Below are 24,051 nucleotides of genomic sequence, written 5' to 3' on the forward strand. Positions count from 1 at the left end.
TTTTTGTATTTTTTTATGTTTATTCACAAAGACCTTCACACACAATAGGGCAACAGACTTCGGGAGTGACACCGGCAAAACAATAAACAAAACACCACTAACGAATACGTCCCAAACTAAGCTAACTCTAAACGAAAAGAAAATGACACAGACTAATCCTAACTCCCTAACCAAAACACAGAATAAGCAACACGTACGCAAACCAAAACAGCCGTCACTCCCTACGCACTTAACAGAAACGGACATACAGAACACCAAAGCCGAAACACAGTATCCGAGGGGCGAAGCAAGAGAGGAGTCAGGAGGAAGGCAATAGATCATAAACCAGAAAGCAGTCAAAACCAAAGGCAAAGGTACAGAGGGATAAGGCAAGAGACGAAAACCGGAAAACCAAAAACTGTCATACACGATCAATCAAAAGAACACAAGCAAACCAATACCGCAAAAACCAACTATGAGCAGAGCTCCCGCTACTCTCCCGCGCCTTTCTTTTCAACTCACAAACGCGGAAGTAGCGTCGAGGCTCGGGGCGTGGCCAGGTCCGGGAGGCGGAGACGAAGGCAGCCGAACAACAATCAGGACAATCCCCCCCCCCAAACCTTACGGCACGTAACACTGCTCTTGTGAATAAAGCATATAATCTGTGCTTCGGCTGTAAAATCGGTGATCAAGACAAGGAATGACCGCCTCACATTTGTTGTGTGACATGTGTTGTCTGTCTGAGAGCCTGGCTCAGAGGCACTCGAAAGACAATGTAGTTTGCTGTCCCGATGATATGGCGAGAACAGAAAGACCAGGTAACAGACTGTTACTTCTGTTTGACCAATGTGTCTGGTTTCTCTGCCAAAAACATGAAGCCAATTGAATACCCTAATCTACCTTCAGCAATGAGACCTGTGCCACATGACCACAGTCTTCCAATTCCGAAACCACCAGAGGAATGGACCTTAGATAAGCCAGATGAAGAAACTGCAATGCAGGAACTGGCAGGGACAATGATCCGGATTTTGAACCGTACTCATCAGGCGATCCACATCTCATAACACAGTCGGAATTAAATGACCTGGTCAGAGATTTGGATCTGTCAAAAGCAAAGCCGAATTGTTGGGTTCGGGACTGCAGGAATGCTGTCACCAGATACAAATATTTCTGCTGACTACTATTTAACACTGCAGTGTGATGCACCTGACATTGAATACAAATGAAAATCAAGAGCAATACATTTCTAACTACGGTAAACACAATAGCATATGTGAAACATAAATGCGATTAAATACATTATTGCCAGTAAACAGTTAACTGTCTATTTCCTATGTGAAACAACAAAACCAAAACTATATTTGTGCATGCCCTCCAGGTACCTGTTACAATCAGCAAAAACTTTTCAGGAAGAAAAACTTAAAAAAAAATTGTTGTGCAGTGTAATCAATCTTAAGTAATAGATAAACTATTTAGCATAACAAAACTTTTGGGAAAGCCACCCCAGTTCAGTATGCGATTATTTATTTCCATATGCTATTTATTATTTTTTTTCTTCTTGAAATATCAGAATACTGTAGCATCATTTATGAAAGTTCCCCCAGAACAAAGACAAAATTGGATGGGCCCAGTTTCCTGAAACCTTCTTAACTGTCAGATTCAGCCCCTGTTGTCTCAGTCTTTTGTGTCCCTTCCCCGTTTGGCCAGCAGGCATCGCTGGCCATCCTGTCCCTCCTGTCAGTCTTTGTCTCCCTTGTTTTCTGTCAGCCGCATGGCTCAACATGTTGAGCATGTAACTACTTGCAAATCCCTTTGTCATGTGTTCAAATCCTGCTTCCTCTGTGTTTGTATTTCACTCCCTAGTGTTTCATTTGTGTGAGTTTTTCTAGTTCCTGTGTCTGGTGATTTTGTAGTTGGTTTTGCTTTCGTTCCTTGTGCCCCTGCTTGTGTTCCTACCTGCCTAATTCCCCAGTGTTAGATTCTGTTTCCCTGTTCCTTGCTTAGTTTTTAGTTTCCCTGTTTTAGTTCCTTTGAGTTAATTAGTTTTCATTTGTTTTCTCAGTCTGTTAATTAGCCTCATCTGTCCAGTGTTAGTCTCGTTACCCCTTAGTATTTTAGTCCCTTAATGCCACGTCGTTCAGTAAGTTCTACCTTAATTCTCTTACAGCTCCACTGTGTTTCCCGAAACATTTTTAATTAAGTATATCTTCCGTGAAGATGGTCTGAGTCTCTCTTAGCTGTCTCTTATCACTGTTATTGACTCATATTGCTCATTTAAAATAAGACTGAAATCATTAAGGGTACAGTTTCATAACCAAACATCACTTAATTAAAAATTGACTGGTCTATATGGTAACATTACTTTGTCTGATACATGACTACAATCTTCATTAGATTTCATCCTTGCGCTCTTTAGAGTCTTTGTAAGATGCTAAGAGTCACCGATATCAAGAAAGTGGGCCCTGGTCTTTGGCATAAAAATTCTGGGCTGAAAATTAGTCCCACTCCGTGTCTGTATATCTTTGTGAACAAACTCACTTTTTCCAAATGGCCCACAAAAGCTGCCTCTTTACAGACAATTGTGAAAGTGAATTTAGGAGTTGATAGGTTTTTTTACATCAGAATTTTTTAATCAAACAGATTACTGTGGCCACACCACAGCAAATATTGCAACAAATCTCATTTTAGAGTTGTCATACAGTCGTTGACTTAAAACGCTGTGCTATGAACATGAAGGCATATACACATTATCTTATAAACTGCCTTAAAGTAAAACACTTGACAAGTGGATTCTCCTGTTTTTGTATCTGGTATATTAAAATGAACTCTTTTTTCTTTCTTTTTTACAAAGGAACAATATAAGTGTCACGCCCAGCTCGTCCGATCCTCATGTGTGCCACGCCCCCTGATCATCCACGTGTGCTTCCCCGATCATGCCCAGCTGTTTCCTGTTATTTTCGGCTTGTCTTGTGTATTTAATCTGCGTCTGAGTCCATCTTCCCCAGACTTGTCATTAATGTTAGTTGATGTTAGTTGATGTCAGTTGATGTTAGTTGATGTCAGTTTGTCACCGTCTGCCCTGGCTCTCCCGTTCCCAAATAAACCCACGTTTTCCCGAAGATCCTGCCTGCCTGCCTGGTCTTTCCCCGCTTCCTGCTCGCCCGTCCAATCCCCAAACCTAACAATAAGTACAGTGGATATTTAATAGTTAAAGAATTTCTAGAATTGAGCCTAAGTTATTATATTGATATGGCTGCTGAAATCTTTCTTCACATTTATGAGTTCCCTAGGAAGATCCCCTGAGAAGGTCGGTTACTGTTCATTCTAGCCAAAGGTGTTTCAATACACATTGTTGACTAGGACTTTTCACAAACCCAGTAAATTAACTATTTATGGAGTTTTTTTGCACGCTACTGAGATATATTCTATAGATATTTCAGTGTTTCCCCTACCATTATATTAGGGGGTGCCTTGTCCCCCCAACGGCGCCTCCCGCCCCCCTTGAAGGTCAAGTTAATTTTATTTTATTTTCTATACAGTGCCAGATCACAACAGAAGTCATTTAAGGTTACCTTTCCTATAGAACAGGCCTATGCATTGTCACACACAGATGAGCACACTCTCTGGACCTGAATTATCCAACTCTGGTAATAATCCACAGAGAATTAAGAAAGGATAGGAGGAAGGGAGGCTGCAGCTTTCCGATGGCTAAAATGACCTGCTCATCTTCTATCTCAGACTTGTGAAATGCGAAATGCTATTTGGTAGACGCGGCGCTTTTGTTTCATTTTCAGGATACTTTGAGCCCCTTTTTGAATAGAGAGCTCCATCTAGTGTTGACAGAAAAAAATAGCAAAATGGTCCGAAAGCGTCATTTTGTCCATCACTACTGTTTGGCACGTACGTGTTTGTTAAGTCCTGAAGACAAAGTATAGCCAGACGTCTCTGACTTTGCATATCAAGAGGCTCTAGAAATGTTCTTCCAGAAGCCCAGAAAGATGCACTGCAGTGACAAAAGCTGCACGCTTTGTGGGTAACTGTCATAAAAAGAAATGTTCTGATGTTTAGTTCAGTTGTTATATTGACTGCTGTCATTAAAAAACACACATGAACCCCCCCCCAAGCTGTAAACCTAGGGAAAGCACTGTATTTGTCAGACAAAATCACTTTTTTCAGTTCTTATAGACGATTGTGAAAGTGAAAGAAGTTCAAAAGCATTTTAGTCACACAGACAACAGTGATAAACGGTAAAATATGAATACATTTGTGATTTACCAGTTATATAATTACTAGAATAAGTTCTTATATATTAATACAGAAATTGACATCTTCTGTACATCTGCATGAGTCTCCTGGGAATAACATGATTCGAGAACAAGAGTAACTAACAGTTAAAAATATATTAAAATATTTCCACAGACGGACAAAATGAACGAGTTATTAGGATTACTAGCCTACGGTTTGTATGGTATATTTGCCTTTTTCATTAAACAAACTCACCTTTTCCAAATGACCTTCGAAAGCTTCAGTTCTACAGACAATTGTAAAAATGAAAGTATGAGCTCACAGCGTTTTATATAGTCACAGATATTGGTGGCCACACCACAGTTCATGAATATTGAATATTGCAGCAATTCTCATTTCCGGCTTGCCGTACAATTATTGACTTAAAATGCTGTACAACAGCCTAATGTAAACAGAAAAGCACTTACATGTCGTATAAATTGCTTAAAAGTGAAAAAAATGTCAAATGGAATCTTCTTTTTGTAGTTGACATTTTAAAATAAACCGGTTTACGTTATGTAACCATAGTTAATGTACACATTATTCCACTGATTTTTGTTATATAGGACTGTTATACATTTTAATATAAAACTAATATATATATTAGTTTCATATTAAAACAGATCGTCCATCTGCTTCCCAGCCCCCCTCTTTTTATTCTCGTTGGCCCTCTGTCTAGCCTCCCCCACCTGCAACTTCAGCAAATGGGTTTGGAGCTCTTTAAGGTCACTCTCCTCCTTCCCTGCCTCGTCCTTGGCCCTCTGTAGGTGGTGTATCACTTGCCTATCCCACACGTGGGAGTCCGCACCCGGTAAGTCTGGGTTGTCGAGGATCGCAGCCCACACCCCCTCTGGAACCCCCTCCATTCTCGCTGCACCCCCTCCTGTCTGGGGTGACACCCGGTTCGCCGTCCAATCCTCCTTACACTTATCCAGGTATTCCCTAGGGTGCAGGGTTTTATCCCACGCCAGCTTTGGGACACCTGCTCCAGTTGGAGGAGGAAACATTTCTCTCATGGCGTTCCCAATGCGCAGTACTACGGCTGTAAAGGTAACATCATCAGGATGCGTCAGTGTCCCTGCCCTCTCTTCCACCTCCAGCAATGAGTGTTTAGTCAGACATCTGGCTGCCACTGCCCGGAAATCTCCCAGTGCCAACATGGTCCCCTGAGTGAGCTTGTCTAGCTTATCCATCCACTGTCCTCCTCCTTCTGCTGGGGGCAGCATTTTATCAGCCAGTGCCTGCACGTCTCCTATCGAGAAAGGTCTATATTTATCCTGCGTCTGGCCCGTCCCTCTTAGCAGAGGTAGTTGATGCTTTGGGGGCCTTGAGACCTTGCAATGACACTCCCCCTCGCTCTCTCCCTCTTCATCGAGGGCAAAGCCCTGAGCCCTCACCCTTTCCTCTAAGAGTGAGGTTTCCCGTTGTAGTGCCGCCTCTATTTCGGCCATCCGCTCCTCTATCTGGTCTGCGAGGGCCCTACGAGCCCTGTCCTCTGGGTCGTCCTTCCATACCCCCGAAACGTGACCCCACATTTCCACCTTTTTACCCTCCTCTAGTTTCCCTGTGTTGGTCCCTGCCCGCTGACCAGGCGAATCTACTCCCCCTTGTTCCTCTAACTGCTCCCTCCTTACTCGAGCTGCAAACGCCACCTGGTCCTGTCTGCCTTCCGCCCCCGCCGCTTTTTGCTTTTTCCTTTTCTCCTCCCTGCTTGCCTGTCTCTCCTTGGGTTCCCTACACTCTGTATCTACGTTCGAGTCCGCCTCCGATCTCCCACCTAATCCGGCGTCTGAGGGAGTCGAGGTCTCCCCCCCAGCCGGATGCCCCCCTTGTACATTTATCGCCCCGGACGTAACTGTGATCATAGGGCACATATGGGCAGGCGGGGCAGAAGGGGCGACCTTTTTACACGTATAGGCAGAGGGCCTGTCTCCCTCTCTCGGTTCCCCCTTCTCGGGTTCCGGCTGGCCCTCTCCTCTGCTCTGACCCTCACGATGTAAATGATCTGTTCCCTGCCTAAACAGGGCCAATTTCGCCCTCGGTCCCCGGGCCTCTAACCCAAAATAATTACCTCAGAATCCAGGGTCCCTGACCCCTGGGCCTCTAACCCAAAATAATTACCTCAGAATCCAGGGTCCCTGACCCCTGGGCCTCTAACCCAAAATAATTACCTCAGAATCCAGGGTCCCTGACCCCTGGGCCTCTAACCCAAAATAATTACCTCAGAATCCGGGGTCCCTGACCCCTCGGCCTCTGACTCAACCTTTACCTCAGAATCCGGGGTCCCTGACCCTGGGCCGCTGACCCAACCTTTATCTCAGAATCCGGGGTCCGTGACCCCTGGGCCTCTGACCCAAAATAGTAAACTTCAGAATCCGTGGTCCCTGACCCCTGGGCCTTTAACCCAAAATAATTACCTCAGAATCCGGGGTCCCTGACCCCTGGGCCTCTGACTCAACCTTTATCTCAGAATCCGGGGTCCCTGACCCCTGGGCCTCTAACCCAAAATAATTACCTCAAAATCCGGGGTCCCTGACCCCTGGGCCTCTGACTCAACCTTTACCTCAGAATCCGGGGTCCCTGACCCTGGGCCTCTGACCCAACCTTTATCTCAGAATCCGGGGTCCCTGACCCCTGGGCCTCTGACCCAAAATAGTAAACTTCAGAATCCGTGGTCCCTGACCCCTGGGCCTTTAACCCAAAATAATTACCTCAGAATCCGGGGTCCCTGACCCCTGGGTCTTTAACCCAAAATAATTACCTCAGAATCCGGGGTCCCTGACCCCTGGTCCTCTAACCCAAAATAATAACCTCAGAATCCGGGGTCCCTGACCCTGGGCCTCTGACCCAAAATAAAACCTCAGAATCCAGGGTCCCTGACCCTGGGCCTCTGACCCAAAATAATTACCTCAGAATCCGGGGTCCCTGACCCTGGGCCTCTGACCCAACCTTTACCGGGACTCCCACCCGGTAACCTGTAGAATTCGGGGGTCCTGAATTCCCCGGGACTCTAACCCAGCTCACTGGGACTCTAACCCAGTGCTTCTATTTGCTCGTCAGCGAATAGTGGGGCTGCCACACCAAGGACACCACAGTGGGACTCCAACCCAGCCTTAATATTCTTTTACCTACCCTCATTCGCCGCCTCAATGTACTGACGGCCGTGATGGACACTTCGGACTACTTTATTTAGTATAGCCATATATGCAGATTTTGATATAACAGGCTCTGCTTACCTTTTGTTAGAGGCGCCTGCAGCCTTCCGTGCCCATTCAGGTCTCGTCTGGTATTTGCCGAATGCCGACCTCTATCTCGACCCCGAGCCCCCAGATTGTTGGAGTTCGCCGTCTCCACCGGGTCCGTGGATGAGAAGAGATCACCCGGGGCCATTCTACAAGCAGCCCCCGCCCCTGTCCATACTTTTCCACTTTCAGGCAATTTCGTCTTATCTGGTGCAACATGTTGTTCTGTACGTTCCTAGTTATTGCGTCACCCCTATATCATTTGCCTAGCGACTGTCACCGCAGCCTGCGTGAATAGATTAACTTTGGTGTGCACAGAGCCTCCCTATATGTCCTTAGTCCCCTGCAGATATCGCTCTCCACAGAGGTGTGTCAAGAAATCATTTTAATAAATTAAGCAAGATCATATATATTTATTATCATGTCATATACATGCACTGTTAATTGTAGCTATTTTGTTTGTCTGGTACAGAAAACATCTGTGTATTACATGCTGTTGATCTTTGAATAAAAATACATACATGTCATGCCCCGATCGTCCGCTCCTCCCGTGTGCCACGCCCCCTCATTAACCCCGTGTGGACTCCCCGTGCCCACCCGCTGTTTCCTGTTGCCGTCCTTAGTCCAATGTATTTAGTCCGCGTTCCAGTTAGTTTCCCCAGTCCGGTCATTAACATTGTCCTACTGTGTGGTGTTCATCTTGCAATAAAGCCCGTATTTTTGATTTCCGTGAGCCCGTTCCTGATTTCCTCGCTTCCCGCTCACTCATCCCGCACACGGTACATAACAATACAAGTATCACGGCATCCAGTTTTATTCTATTATATGGATGGATGGATGAAAATGGAATGTATGGATAAATGTAGGAAGACAATAATAAAAAACTATATGAACCTGAAGCAAGCAGTCCCCCAATGCCACATATGGGAATGATGTGGGCACATTAGATGGTATACTGCATTATGTGCAGTATGAGCCCTGCACCCCATTTTTGGGTTTTTCATCATTTAACTCACTTGATCTATGGTGTCAACTGAACACTAAAATAGCTAATAAATTTAAAACTATACAACAACACTCATTGTACTCTGTAAAGTGTTAAATGCTCCAGTCAGTGAAAGTGTGTCCCCTACCCTTAGACCCCAGAGGATTAAAATGGGGCAGATATGTGGAGGTGGAGACTCATTGACTTAACACCCTATGGTGTAAATTTAACACTATTAGAGTTAATAAAGATAACTGCTGTAAAAACAACACACTCAAGGCACACTGTAAAGTGTTAAAGGTAACACCGAATGCTGTGGACCCATATAAACACTCCAATATATAAACAGTGTTAATTTAACACTGGCACATTTTCTGTGTAGTCTTACTTCACTTAACTTTTTATGTCACTTTTTAACTCAGTCAAACTGTACTAACAACTTATGATTAACTGATTTCATTAAAAAAGTATTTTATGAGTGGAAGGTTAAAAAATATTAGGTGGTACATTGGGCGGAGCTTAATTCTCTCCCCGTCTATGATGTCATAAGCGGGAGGGGGACGTATCCCTTTTTCGCGGGAGATCCTTGTTACAATAACTGTCGCTCTCTCGCCATGTCGCACTTGTGCGTAGAGCCACAATCCCCACACACCACTGTCTTTTACTGAAAACAGCTGAGGCAAGTCGTTTTCTGAACTTTAAAGTGTGTATACTATAAGTAAACATGTACAATAAGTATAAAATGTGTTATAAAGCATATAGCCAACGACAATTAATAAAGAATTTAAGCAAAATATCCCAGACGTACCATGGCCTATAGCTGGTAGAAATGGAGCTATCCTACGGCCTACAAGATAAAAGCATATGGCACCAAATTGGAATCAGTAGTCTTTAAAAGAATAAAATACATTACATGGATTTATTAATGCGATATTTTAAATATGTTTTAAGGCATAATACAATTTTTAACAATAATTTTAACGGGGTCACCGGATGCATCAAGCTTTTCTAGCTAGAGAGGAAAGAGGGTCTGGCAGTTTTGAATGGTAAAAGCAGTAGTTGTGTATTGCTAACGGGGTATTTTTTTAAACAAAATGCACTATTTTATATCGGTAAAAACACCGCCATCCTATTTTTAGGGGGATTTATGCATATTCCATGTCAGGGCTCGAAATTGCGACCATTTTGGTCGCATATGCTCCCGAAATTTCATCTATGCGACCTCAAAATATATTTGGGAGCATTGGTGCGAGTGCATGTAATTGTTGTCGTGCTACCTGTTTTAACTTCTCTAAAAAATGTTAACAGTATATGTGTGTTCTGTGTGCTGAATGCTGATACGGTGACCGTTCTGCCATTTGAGATTTTAGATTGGTTAATAATAGCTGTCAATCACTCAGTCAGGTGACGGCGCGAACTACAGCGGGGAAATATAAATATAAAGAGGTGAAGAAGCGGGAAAATGAAAAGAACACTGACAGATTTCTTTTGCAAACCACCTAAAGTTACAAATAATGGCGCTGGTGATAGTGATCATGTGGTGAATGTTGATTCACCAGCCGAAAAGAAGGCGTACAGTTTTCGGAGAGAATGGTTGAAAGACTTCGAGTGGCTCCGCTATGAAAATGGCTCTATGCACTGCATTCACTGTAAAACCTGTGGGACGGAGTTTGCAGGTAACACAGCGTTCGCCACTGAATCTACGCACTTTAAGCGCGAGAGCTTGGTCAAACACGGTGAGAGTGCCAAACACAAGAAATGCAGGGACAAATGTGTGGCAAAAACTTCAGTATCATCAGGTTCGATCGTTAAGGCTTTTAATCGTCAGGATACTGCCAGCCGTTCCGCGCAGTTGGCAGAACTGAACGTAAAATTTAACACCGCATACACTATCGCCAAAGAAGAGCTCGCATTCACTAAATTTAAACCCATGTTGCAGCTAATGAAAAAGAACGGTATTGCAATTAACATGACATATGCAAATGACAAGTCATGCGCCAATATCATCGGCGTAATAGCAGATACCATCCGTGAGAACACTGCCGTTAAAGTATCATCAGCCCAGTACATCTCATTCATGATCGATGGAGACACCGACCTGTCTGTCAAGGAGTGCGTGATTGTGTATGTCCGCATCCTGCTTGACGGACAACCCACGACCATCCTCATCGGGCATGTTGAGGTGGAACATGCTAATGCTGATGGTAAGTTGTTTCTTCTTCTTCTTTTTTCTAATTAATTAATTAATAGCCTATTTGGTATTGCATAGTTGCATAGTTATATATATATAATGGCAGTATATTAGTCTACTCTATTAATTTCACTTGTAAAAATTGTATTTAGTGTCTTACTGAATGTGTTTGTTGGTTTTTATATTATAAATGGATTTGTTTGTTAAAGTGTTAATGATGTTCGACCCATTTAAACATGTATTTAACTAGTGGGAAATATTTTAGGAATCTATGCAGCCTCCAAGTCAGCATTTGCTGGTCTTGGGGACTCGTGCCACAACTGGATGCAGAAGACAGTGGCTATGGGAGCTGATGGAGCAGCTGTGAATCTTGGGAAGAAGGGAGGTGTATCAGTGAAACTCCAAGAGGAGGCAGGAAAGCATATCATCCCATTTCACTGCATGCCTCATAGGTGAGCTGATAATGGTCATTAACTCACAGGTTGACAAAAAACTAAGGCTTTCTGTCTTGATAGCAAACTAAATTTTCAGATTTGTACTCTATTTGCCCATTATTTTAGATTGGAGCTTGCCCTACTCTCTGCTCAGAAGGATTCACCTTGGGTAGGCAATGTGTACAACCTGCTCCACTTAATTTGGAAGACCTATCACTTCAGCTCTAAATCCAGAAGGGAATTAAAACGCCTTGGAGTCGAACTGGGTGTATCGGTGAACAATCCAGGTGGTGTCAAGGGCACAAGATGGTTGCCACATGTGTCCAGGGCATTGGATGTGCTCCTGAAGCAAGAGAAGAAGGAGGGGACCCTGGAAGATTCTGGGCAGTACACAGCAGTATATGCTCATATGGACCACCTGGCTGCTTCATCAACAAATGCTGATATAGCTGGCAGAGCAAAGCATGTCAGTGTAAAGTATGGGTGGGAATGATCATGGCCTTTGAAACTGTGTGGAACTTTACCTGCTCTGTCATACCTGTATAAATAATTATCTGCACAGTGCTATGTCTTACATGTATAGATATTGCTCATGTAAAGGTATAAATTTATTGTTTTCCTCTTTGTAGATCAAGGAGACAATGGAGGATGGCTCATTTCTGGCTTTCTGCCATTTCTTGGCAGATTTATTTTCTGCCATCAGTAAATACAGCTTGTTACTTCAAAGAAATGATGTGATCCTCCCCCAGGTAAGCTTTACCTTGTGATGAAACAATCAATTATACCATTATTTGAGATCTCAGTTCTTTGCCATGTTAAGACTACAACAAAGTTATGTTTAGATGGAATCACATTAACAGGCAGTCAGCAGCTTGAGGAACCTGATCCTCAACATTGAAGCAATGGCTGTGAGGCCATGTCCAGGTGGAAAGCTGGCTTCCTTTCATGCAGCCATGAAAAGGCAGAGAGATGCTAGGGAGCAGGAGCAGGAAATGCAGCCTCAGTTTATGTTTCGGGTACAACCTTTATAAAAGCTTTTCAAGCGTTCAGTTGAACATTCAGTTGATGGTCATACAGGAAAGTCTTACTGATCATTTTAATGTGTGTCATGTAGGTAGGTGTCTTGTGCAGACAGGATATTACATGAACTGTAATGTTTTTAGTGTAGTGTAGTGAAATTATATATGAAATTAAGAATTTAGAATCATTTCATTAGTTTTCAATGTATACTCTTCATTTTAATTTGTCAAGGGAGTTCCTTTGAGGAAAGGAGAGGCAGAGAATATGGCTAAGGATGGACCAATCAGTCAGACTGCTCCCAGACTTCAGAAGCAGATAGAGACCACCGTTGCTGCAATAGTTAAACAGCTTCATCTTCGATTTAGCAGCCTGCTTTGTATGTTATTAATCAGGATGTGTAACAGAATATGTAAATGACATACTTTTGGTAACCTACATTAAAATAATTAAATTATTCATCATAAAACTAATAATTAAAAAAAAAAAACATTAAAACATTATTTAAAAATATGTGACCCTGGACCATAAATAAGCTTTCCGTTGATGTGTGGTTTGTTAGGACAGGACAATATTTGGATATACAGCTATTTGATATCTGGAATCTGAGGACGGAAAAAAAATAAAATTATATATCAAGACTTGCCTTTAAAGTTGTCCAAATAAAGTTCTTAACAGTGCATATTACTAATCAAAAATTAAGTTTTGATATATTTACAGTAGGACTTTTACAATATATATTAATGGAACATGATCTTAATATTCTAATGATTTTTGGCATAAAACAAGAATCAATAATTTTGACCCATACAATGTATTTTTGGCTGGTGCTACAAATGTACCCCAGCGACAAGACTGGTTTTGTGGTCCAGAGTCACATTTTATTACAGAAATGTCTTTTTATTGCTTTTTTTTTTTTTAGGTCAGGAGAAACATGGAATGGACACTTCAGTAACCAAAGCAGTCAAATGTTTTCACGTGTTCAACCATGATGTTTGGCCAGAGACAGCAGAGGAGTTGGTTGATTATGGAATAGAGGAGGTGACTTTCCTGTTGGACCATTTTCAACATGTACTGGAAAGGTTAATATTCAAAATACAGACTTCTGATTGTTTGTGTTAAAAGCTTTAACATTAAAAAACCAACCAGTGACACTTGGATTGTATTTCATTAAGGAACGGCTGTGACTGTGCCCTTGCCATGGAGGAGTTCCAGACCTTGAAAACCCTAGTGTTCATGTCTTTTAAAGACAAGAGCTATCACAGGTTATGGGAAGTCCTTCTAACCAAGGAACCCTATTCCTCAGATTTACAGGTAGGCTAAGCAAATTAATGTCACAGTAGTTAGATTATCAATGTATTTTAGGCTAAATACTTCTACCCTGACAATGAAATTAAAATTATTTTTATTTCAGAACATCCTTCATCTAGTAAAGATCATGTTAGTCCTTCCTGTATCCTCAGCGCAGTGTGAGAGGGGGTTCTCTATCCAAAAGCGCATAAAGTCAGACATTAGATCTTCATTACACCCCAACTCGGTAGAAGATCTAATTCGAATCAGCGTTGAGGGACCTCCTTTGGAAGCCTTTGATGCCTCAGCCTCAGTCAAAAGATGGATGTCAGAGGGACAGCGAGCCAGAAGACCGAATTTCAAATCCTGGCCACAGGATATGTAAAGCTTCAGTGATTTGTTGTAGCTGTTTGTTGTTAGTATTGATTGGTGTAGTTTTCAAATTAAAGAAATCTGTTAATATACAATTTGTAGTTGTGCTACTCATTAATTTTTGGTGGGTGCTCCTAAATTTTTGCTGGTGCTCCTAACTTTTTGAAGTTGGGAGCACCAGTGCTACCTAGTAAAAAAGTGAATTTCGAGCCCTGCATGTCTAGACATGTCGGTCTGCTAATGTCTGTGGCCTTGGGGAACAGGGTGTCGGCGCAAGAGCTTTTGGAGCCGCGAGCGATAAGCCCATGAGGAGGAAGCGTCAATGAAACAAAATGGCCGCCGGCTGACAAATTGTTGCGGGGTGTCTACAGAGTGACTGTAACATCTCGTTTAACCGATGGTCCTGGGTGTGAGAAGCACACAGCCAGCACCCCCAAACAGGCAGAAAGCACATTACCACTATCAATCTGTCTTATTTGTAAATATTATAACATAATATATTTCTAATTTAAATAAAGGTCAATCTCTAACACCACAGCTCTGGGGCTCTGGCATGGGCCCGGACACCCCGCTGCAGGCCTGGGGCGTTGGATGAAGTATCTAACTACAATTGTTTAATCGGAGGGATAAAGTCCAATAACTTAAACGGTTGTATGACAATTTAGTATAAATTTTAAACCAATATGATCTAAGGAATAAAACAATTTAGTTGTAGTTGGTTAGTTTTATTTTAAATAAGATGCTCCCAGTTTATTTTTGATTTAGTAGCTGTAGGAACTAGTGAGCGGTATTTAGCAACATTCATCAAAAATATCTTCAACATTCCAATATGGAAGGTAACCGACAAAGTTTTCAAGCAGATTTCATAAAACAAGACATCGCAAGGAGTCCGTTCGTTCCAGAGATGGCACCGTACGTGGTCCCGGCTAGGAACTACAGTGAGCGGTATTTAGCTACTGTCATGCCCTGTCATCCAATCCTCGTGTGTGCCACGCCCCCTGATTATCCACGTTTGCTTCCCCGATCTTACTCAGCTGTGTCTGATTATTTTCGCCCAGTCTTGTCTATTTTCGCCCAGTCTTGTCTATTTGAGTCCACGTCTTGCCCTGCCTGGTTGTCCGTCATGGATGTTAGTTAAGGTTAGCTGCTCTGTGTTTGTCGCTGTCTGCCCCATCTTCCCTGTCCCAATTCCGAATAAGCCCCGAATTCCCTGCTTGCCCACCTGGTCTTTTCCCGCTTCCTGCTCGCTCGCTCACCAGCCCAAACTCTGACAGCTACAAACTTCAAAAACATTTTTAAAACTTTGTTAGACTAATACCGTAGTTGTTTTAATAATTTAAGGGATAAAAAACGTTTGTCGTGTTTGTCAATGTATTATTTTAAGTAAATGCATTATTTTCTAACGGCAAAAGCCCTGTCATGTTTTAGGTGCGAAAATTTATGGTCTAGCATTATATGGACTAGCAACTGTCTCTGGGGGAGCAGCCCCGGGTAGGAACTATTAAGCAGCATTTAGTGACAAGCATCAAAAACACATTTTTAAAAACTTTAGCAGAATAAAGCCTTAGTTATTTCAATAAACAAGTTTTTGTTCACGCTCATGCGCACAAACACACACACCCCAGAGGTCAGGGGGCTTTAGAGTTTAACTTTAGGTTGGTGATCGCGATGTGTGACCAAACCCAAAAGCACCCTAACTTAGTCATCCACTATGCAGTGAGACCAGACAGTGACTATATGCCCGATTTAACCGCTGGTCTTTATTTATTTATTTTTATTTTTTTTAAAAAACTTTGAAGAATAAAGAATAAAGACTTAGATATTTTGATAAACACACTTTTTTTTCAGTAAATATTTGTTCACGCTCATGTGCACAAACACACACATACCGGTGGCCTGGGGGGCTTTAGAATTTAACTTAGGTCTGTGAAAGTATAGGACTGCGATGTGTATTCAGACATTTAACATACACTACTGTCTATTGATGAAGACATTATTTAATTCTGGCCTGATCATTCATGTTGGCTGACTTTTTAAATTTAGTGCACAGAGGTTGAAATAAGTGCATGGTATGCAAGTATTATGACATGCACATAGTAAACCTTTAAAATGTATGAACGTTTTCAGTCTTAATAGCCAAAACCATAACTATTCTACACGTCACGTAACAAAATTGGACATCTAACACGTACTACTTTAGAACACTACTGTTTTTGCTAGCATCATTATTATTATTATTGTTGTTGTTGTTTTTAGGGTTATTGTACAATAACAATATAGCCACCTCTTGTGCATTATGGGATGGGATTACTTTGTAACAAACCATTTGCAACCGTACCTGTAATGAGCTCTGAGGTTGAATAACGTTGACTGTTCTGTGATACTGCTGTCACAGAAGTCATTGGTGGCTCAGTTTCTGCTGGCTGAGGAGACTCTGAACATGCAGCAGTAGGAGAAGAAGGAGGTTGTTCAGAAGAGGATGAAGTGTGTTCGGGCGTAGAGGTGAATGCTGGACGAGGAGGAGGTTTGGGTGGGGATGGACATGTTTACAGCTACGCTGCCGCAGCCAAGGCCCAGCTCCTCCAATCTCTTGTTTGGTCTATTAAAAAAAATGTGTATAATAGGGTGATTATTTTTTCAACCCTGTCAATCAACTCAAAAAAAAAAGATGTGCAAAAATGTATTGAGTTCAGTTGACATTTAAGGTGTGCTGAAGCATTCTGAAATATTCATTTTTTTCCCGAAAACCCGATTAATAGGCTATGATTGACATTAATAAATTCGAAAGTCACTAACAAACAACTCTTCCGTAACATCATTGCTACATTGTGCAATTTATTATGTCAGGCTACATTTCTATTCAGAAATCTGAGGTAGCTAGTGTTAACTAAAGTAATCGATGTCATAATTGTCATTCATGCAAGGGTTGATGGTTTACTCGTAGACGCAGAAAATATTACAGACATCTTGTTACTGTCTGGGAAAAGCTTTCCATGCTCAGCAAACAAACTGTGTTTGTTCTTCACTATTTGTCAGTAAATCACTGTACTCCTGTATCATAGACATGCCTCTCTCTGCAGTGTCATTTGTCACCCACAGCACCCATACAGTTTCCTCAGCCTTCAAATAGTCGACGTTGGTTATCCAAGTATCAGGAGCACTTTGAACAAAATGAGTCTGGAACTGACAACAGGTCAAAAAACTTCTTTGAATTCACAAAGTCATGTAACTGCATGGGGCAGCATGGTGGTGCAGTGGTTAGCACTGCTGCCTCACACCTCTGGGACCCGGGGTTGAGTCTCCGCCTGGGTCACATGTGTGCGGAGTTTGCATGTGCTCCCCATGTCATCGTGGGGTTTCCTCCGGGTACTCCGGTTCCCCCCACAGTCCAAAAACATGCTGAGGCTAATTGGACTTGCTAAACTGCCCGTAGGTGTGCATGTGTGAGTGAATGGTGTGTGAGTGTGCCCTGCGATGGATTGGCCCCCCATCCTGGGTTGTTCCCTGCCTCATGCCCATTGCTTCCGGGGTAGGCTCCAGACCCCCCACGACCCAGTAGGATAAGCAGTTTGGAAAATGTATGGATGGATGTAACTGAATTTCGTTGATCTGGGTGAAATTAACTGTTATTCATTTTGGTGGATCTTCAGATGCTGGATTCTGAAGCGCTGAAACCATAAACTTTTTCCTCTATGACATAAATATCTCTGTTAAAGAATGACAGTGTAATCAACTCGTCACTAAAGTACCAGAGACAGCCACAGAGCTTTGTTAGGGCACTTCTTGCTGCTTGTGACTCAAGTGAAAACAGTATTTTCAGCAGATGCAGCTCATTTGCTAGAGCAATGATTGGCAGCCAAAACAAGAACCGCAATTGCAGGTAGACCTGAAGGCCAAATATGCAGAGATCTGCCAAGCCTTTTTGTTCACGGTTGGTAAGCTTGAAGTTAGAATATCGAAACAAGAATATTTTGTATGCATATATCAGCTTGGCCATGAAGCGAGCTTGATGCAATGCACCAGGTTTGGTAATATGAACACGGGGAGGCACAGCACCCAGAAACACAATGGCTAGGTCAGGTCGTTCTCTGTAGTCATGACAGGGTTATGCAGTCTGCAACTGAGAAACGTGTGACTTCTGCTCGGAAGTCGGGCACTGCTGCAGCTACTTGTGAGTCGCCAATTCCTGCCTTGTAGTCATTGTGAACTGAACTAGGCCAAAATGACTTGCAACGTTTTAACAGTTCAATTAATGGACCACTTGTTGGACCCATAACTCCTACAAATACTTCGTCTAGCATTAGTTAGTGAATGTGATGACGGTAAGCCAAATACAGCAGGTCTGAATTAATCTTGCCTTCAAACGACACACAGGCACTATTTTTTCGCCCAGTATTGCTCGCTGTGGTATCAAGACTGAGTGCTTTTATACAATCCTTAATTCCCCATGACTCAACCTCTTCCACCATTGCATTAGCCATTGCTTCACCAGTGCTAGTGCTGTTTGGCAATGCAAAGAAGTCGATCAACTCCAGACCCAGACACAGTGATTGGAAGGTGGTCCACTGTTTGCCTTCAGTTCACTTGCTCTGAGAAAATTATGCTTTTGCATGCATGTTAAATGGAAGAGTGGTTGATATTGATATCGTTGACTTTCTGCCCAGAAGCATGAACAGCAGGGGAGAGTGTGTGCACTGCACTGCGAAAACTTGTTTTGGTACAGCCAAGTGATTCTACAACATCAGCAGTCAGTAAGTTCCTTCCTCTCTTTCAGCTTATTTTGTTTTCTACAGCCGCACGTCCAAACACTCTTTATGTTGAATCAGAAGATTCATAGTGACTTGAGGAGAGCGCAATACTTTGGTTCAACAAATCTAGTTCTGCTTTCTGTTTTTCTTCCCACTTACAGCGTTTATCCGGTTAATGATCAGTTCTGCATTTTTATTTAATAAAACTGAAGCGACTGTTGGTGGTAAAGCATTCTGCTACAGGGCCCCTATACTGTGGAATGGCTTACCAGCCTATGTTCGGGATGCTGAATCGGTCTCAGTCTTTAAATCTCGACTGAAGACCTATTACTTTAGTTTAGCTTACCCACAAGTTAGCACTTAACACCGTAATTATGGCTGCTGATGCTGCTGTACGTGCCATTTCTACCTACCGTGCTTGTCCATTAATGTATCAGTGCACTCTTTGACACCTGCACTCTCTGCCTTCCTTCCCACACGTCTGGAGGGTGCCCGAGGGGGCACCTTCTGAGCTGCCATCAGGGTCTACAGAAGGGTGCCATCACAGATGTGACCTGCGATCTATGACGATGTCGGTGCAGCTTCCATCCTGCCACCCGACAGGCCTATGTGGAGGACTGTCTCACTGATGGACTTTAACTAGGACCGGATCACAGTTTACACCTTGCTCTTAGCAAACAATCTGGCTACTTCTCTACCCTCGTCCAGTAATGTTAGCATACCCAGGGGGGTGGGGCTGCCAGTTGACCTTGGACCCCCAGAGGTTTTTTTTCTCCCCACTTGGGAGTTTTTGGTTCCTCTCCTCCGCTGTCATCTGACTTTCTCTTTCATTTTTCCATTTTCACTGTTTCTGTGTTGTGTCGTTATCTCTGTTAAGGATGTTCCGCAACACACTCCTGTAAAGCGCATTGGGGCAACTTTGTTGTAAAAACTGCTATATAAAAATAAATTGAATTGAATTGAATTGAATTGAATTTACCAATGAAATGTTACATGAGTTTGGACATATCACACAGCCATAATAGAAAATTACAATCTTTAGACAACATTCACACAAACCACAGATGCTAATGGATTAAACTGCAGAGAATATACATTTTGATTCTATAATGCAGAAACTGGCCAAAAAGATTCAGAGTGACTTGAGGAGAGCGCAATACTTTGGTTCAACAAATCTAGTTCCACTTTCTGTTTTTCTTCCCACTTACAGCGTTTATCCGGTTAATGATCAGTTCTGCTTTTTTCTTTACCGACGATGCATCCATGCCTGCCATGACACCCTTTCGGCCTTGTTCACGTTGTGCAAGCAGAAAGGCTTTGCCTTCTTCAGCATTAATTAATGACAATGCATCTGGTGAGCAATGTCAAATAAATCACAGAATGTCTCTGTGAAGCCTTCTTCGTCTGCTGTCTGCGATTCAGTCCGACGTCCTTGGTTATTCTTTAGCCTTTTTTCCATTTATAAGGGCCACCCTAGTGCATAATATAATCATAAATAGGGCTGTCCAAAATGAAGGTGTATATTATGTGACGACAGAAAAATGATAACTGTTTTATTAAATATTCTATCATTTATTACATTGTGTTGCAAATCACAGTTAGTGGTAGTACATTTAAGCTATTTTATACATTTGAATGATACACTAGACAAATAAAAGTTAACAAGGCATAAGTTTATCCTTGTGATCATTTTACATAAACTATGCTTTGAACCTACAGAAAATGTGCTATATCCTGATATGTATCAACGAGATATGAAATGACCTAAAATGTCACATGAGTTTGGACATATCACACAGCCATAATAGAAAATTACAATCTTTAGACAACATACACAGAAAACACAGATGCTAATTAAATAAACTGCAGAGAGTATAAAATTTGATTGTATAATGCAGAAATTCTAAGCCTGAAATCTGCGCTTAATTCATTGCAATGAAATGGTGCAGGAAAATGACTGTACCTTCTACAACGATCTCCCCTTTGCAGCTGTCATTTTGGATCACTGAAAAACGAAGAGTCCTCTTCTATCACCTTGGCATTTTTCTTGGCTTTCTCATAACTTTCTACGTACAAAATTTGCAGAGAAAAACAAATACAATCAGTGAATGAAATATAAAAACTTTTTTGGAGCTGAGTGGGTGATATGCCTCAATATAATGGTGCTGTATACTAACAAATTAGTGTTAACAAATGGTCAAGGTTAATTCACTGACACACAAACTTACCTGTTGAATAGGCAATTTCACCTGCATAACACTGCCAGGAAATGTCAGGTTTTACCTGATTGGTTGCAGCTTTTCTTATTTTGTCTGGCGAAACAAATGTTGGCCACGGACACTTCTTCTCCCCCTTCATCCAGTGTTTGCTCACCACTGCTACTTCTTCCTGCTCAGGAAATTCCACCACATAAAATTCTGCCATCTACATGATTAGAAAAAGTGAAATCTAACTGCAACAGCATATTAAACTATCCATCCATCCATCCATTTTCCAAACCGCTTATCCTACTGGGTCACGGGGGGTCCAGAGCCTATCCCGGAAGCAATGGGCACGAGGCAGGGAACAACCCAGGATGGGGGGCCAGCCCATCGCAGGGCACACTCACACACCAGTCACTCTCACATGCATTCCTACGGGCAATTTAGCAAGTCTAATTAGCCTCAGCATGTTTTCGGACTGTGGGGGGAAACCGGAGTACCCGGAGGAAACCCCACGACGACATGGGGAGAACATGCAAACTCCACACACATGTAACCCAGGCGGACACTCGAACCCGGGTCCCAGAAGTTTGAGGCAACAGTGCTAACCACTGCACCACCATGCCACCCCATGCTGTGATTCATTTTCAATAAATGGTAAAAATGCTGACCCTACGCTATTTATTGCAAAAGCTTACACTTCCACACAGCTTTTTGGACAAAAATCCATTGCGACATACATTGTTTTTACAAAATACAATGCATATTTATTCATTAACAAGCTGTGCCTGCATTTTTCTATTATATGTGTGGAATTAGTTTCAGCTGAGACTCATAATAGAGGGTGGTAGGCTGCTCGTGATATGAATTAGTTTCAGCTGAGACTCATAATAGAGGGTTGTAGGCTACTCGTGATATGAATTAGTTTCAGCTGAGACTCATAATAGAGGGTGGTAGGCTACTCGTGATATGAATTAGTTTCAGCTGAGACTCATAATAGAGGGTGATAGGCTACTCGTGATATGAATTAGTTTCAGCTGAGACTCATAATATATGGTGGTAGGTTACTCGTGATATGAATTAGTTTCAGCTGAGACTCATAATAGAGGGTGGTAGGCTACTTGTGATATGAATTAGTTTCAGCTGAGACTCATAATAGAGGGTTGTAGGCTACTCGTGATATGAATTAGTTTCAGCTGAGACTCATAATAGAGGGTGGTAGGCTACTCGTGATATGAATTAGTTTCAGCTGAGACTCATAATAGAGGGTGGTAGGCTACTCATGATATGAATTAGTTTCAGCTGAGACTCATAATAGAGGGTGGTAGGCTACTCGTGATATGAATTAGTTTCAGCTGAGACTCATAATAGAGGGTGGTAGGCTACTCGTGATATGAATTAGTTTCAGCTGAGACTCATAATAGAGGGTTGTAGGCTACTCGTGATATGAATTAGTTTCAGCTGAGAATCATAATAGAGGGTGGTAGGCTACTCGTGATATAAATTAGTTTCAGCCAAATCATCTAACAATGAACTGTGTTACTCTGTGAGGGGGTGTTGCATCTTGGCTATTTGTGCCCTTGAGAGGTAAAGTGGGCTATCCCACATTTTTGACCCCTACCCCCTTTTTATTGAATATTTTCAATTGGATAAGTTGTTATTATCTAAGTTATATCTCTGTGCTGCCTATGATATATATCAATTGTAGGGTATAGGCACACTGATTTTTAGACAAAAATTCAACTTTGGAGCTCATTTTCTCAAAACCTTGTTTTTGTGGGATAGCCCACTTTACCTCTCAAGGGCACATTTAGCAGGCTAGGTGTTGAGCTTTGATTATACCTTCTGCATCCATGAGTATAACGCTACACTGCAAGGGCATCAACTTCACAAGCACTGGGAAAGCTGTTATCCAACTGTTAGCTTCTGTACTGTTTTAAAAATCCGAAAACCTTATGAAAGTATAAACCAATAAAGAATGACTATGTTTTACATCTTCTCTGAGGTCTTCAATGGAAAACAATCAGTTGTTAATCACAAGCAGCTGCTTGTTAGGAAATTCACTACGCAAATATCACAAGCAGCGCAGTTACAGAAATCTTTGATCCTGTTCTCACCGAGCAGCCACACGCCACTTTCTTGCTTTCCACACTTTTAATGCTTTAATGTTAACGTTTTAACATTGTCAGAATGAACGAACAAACGAATGAATCGATGTCTATGGAATATAATCATATAGTCTTTCCTTTGCAGGTGCTTAAAATGGTTAGCGTTGTGATTTATTGTGCTATGTAATTTTTTCATAGTGTTAAATAGAATGCAAAGTCTTCATATATTATAGACCATAAATTTTCCAAATCCAAGTTCTCTGAAGTGGGTGAATCTGAATACAAAAGAAAGTCAAATGGGAAAGTCAAATGGTAACAAACCTTCACATTATCCAAGACATACGGTAAAGATTAAAAACAAATCAAATAAAAATGAAACTAGTCTTTTTCAGATGATTTTCTCAGTCGAGTCAGTCAGAAACTATCAATATGGAAATTAATGACTCATTGGCCTAACGCACCCTGATCTTATAACCAAACTATTTCTTTGGTGCAAAAAGCGCCATCTAGCGGTCATTATGTGTCAGTGACAGTGTCCTTATAAAAAGACTTACAGCTAGTGCCCTTATGACCGCCTAGCCGCACTATAAGTAGGTGAAACCAACACGCTGCTTCTAGTGTTAACTGTTTATTTGTGTTACCATTTGTGAGGAGTCTGCAGTAGATTGAGTTTTGGTGGGTTGTCGGATGGACAGGGTTGTGATAGGGTCACTTTTATGACTGCATGAAGTGCTCTTTTACCATGGTCCACAAAATGACAGTAAATTTATTCAATAGTGACACTTCAAATGTGGCGTTTATTATGAGTGTGCAGGCTTCATCATTCACAGGCTTTTCAGACGGGTGCTCAAACAGGGGGGCATGGCCGATGGGTACTTTTTGCCGCTGAAAATATTCGTGATCGCGTGGTGGGGGATATGGGCAGGATTCAGTGTAGTGTAGCACCAGGGAGATCCGCGCATCCCAGCATGCCTTGCGAGCACTCGTGTATGTAGCCCTGTGTCTGTAATTGTAAATAGCCCTTGTATTGTTGTGGTTATGGTCAGTTGTTTTTCTGATCGTGGCGTGTATGTTTACCCATAACCAACATGTCTTGTGTGTGCCCTGTCCAGTCCTCACATGTTCCTAGCTTGTAGAACCATCCCATCATGTGTGCACCTTACAGTTTGCCGTCTGACTGTAGAAATTGATTATATTGAC

At 42.1% G+C, this 24,051-nt stretch overlaps 2 protein-coding genes and 1 long non-coding RNA gene across 4 annotated transcripts in view; 1 reads left to right on the forward strand and 2 right to left on the reverse strand.

The window, feature by feature from the left end:
- LOC125723104 (uncharacterized) overlaps positions 1-4,535 on the reverse strand; it is a 36,824-nt gene extending 32,289 nt beyond the window's left edge. The window contains exon 1 of the mRNA XM_048999545.1: positions 4,480-4,535. The gene's annotated coding sequence lies outside the window, so the exon portion shown is untranslated. The remainder of the gene's footprint in view (positions 1-4,479) is intronic.
- A 5,924-nt stretch (positions 4,536-10,459) lies between these two features.
- LOC125723101 (zinc finger protein 862-like) lies at positions 10,460-13,550 on the forward strand. Its single transcript, XM_048999539.1, has 5 exons — positions 10,460-10,694; positions 10,947-11,133; positions 11,242-11,581; positions 11,745-11,864; positions 13,055-13,550. The coding sequence occupies exons 1-5, from the start codon at positions 10,460-10,462 to the stop codon at positions 13,085-13,087; spliced, it is 915 nt and encodes a 304-aa protein (XP_048855496.1). The 3' UTR covers positions 13,088-13,550.
- A 6,152-nt stretch (positions 13,551-19,702) lies between these two features.
- LOC125723108 (uncharacterized) lies at positions 19,703-21,296 on the reverse strand. Of its 2 annotated transcripts, none has more exons than XR_007386745.1 (3): positions 20,826-21,296; positions 20,506-20,608; positions 19,703-20,015 (listed from the first exon to the last, which is right to left on the reverse strand). It is a non-coding gene; the product is annotated as an uncharacterized LOC125723108 (long non-coding RNA). The 2 variants fall into 2 exon arrangements; XR_007386744.1 differs by having other exon boundaries at positions 20,771-21,296.
- Positions 21,297-24,051: the final 2,755 nt, after the last annotated feature.

This window comes from Brienomyrus brachyistius, unplaced genomic scaffold, assembly GCF_023856365.1.
Source record: "Brienomyrus brachyistius isolate T26 unplaced genomic scaffold, BBRACH_0.4 scaffold45, whole genome shotgun sequence".
Classification (NCBI taxonomy): Eukaryota; Metazoa; Chordata; class Actinopteri; order Osteoglossiformes; family Mormyridae; genus Brienomyrus; species Brienomyrus brachyistius.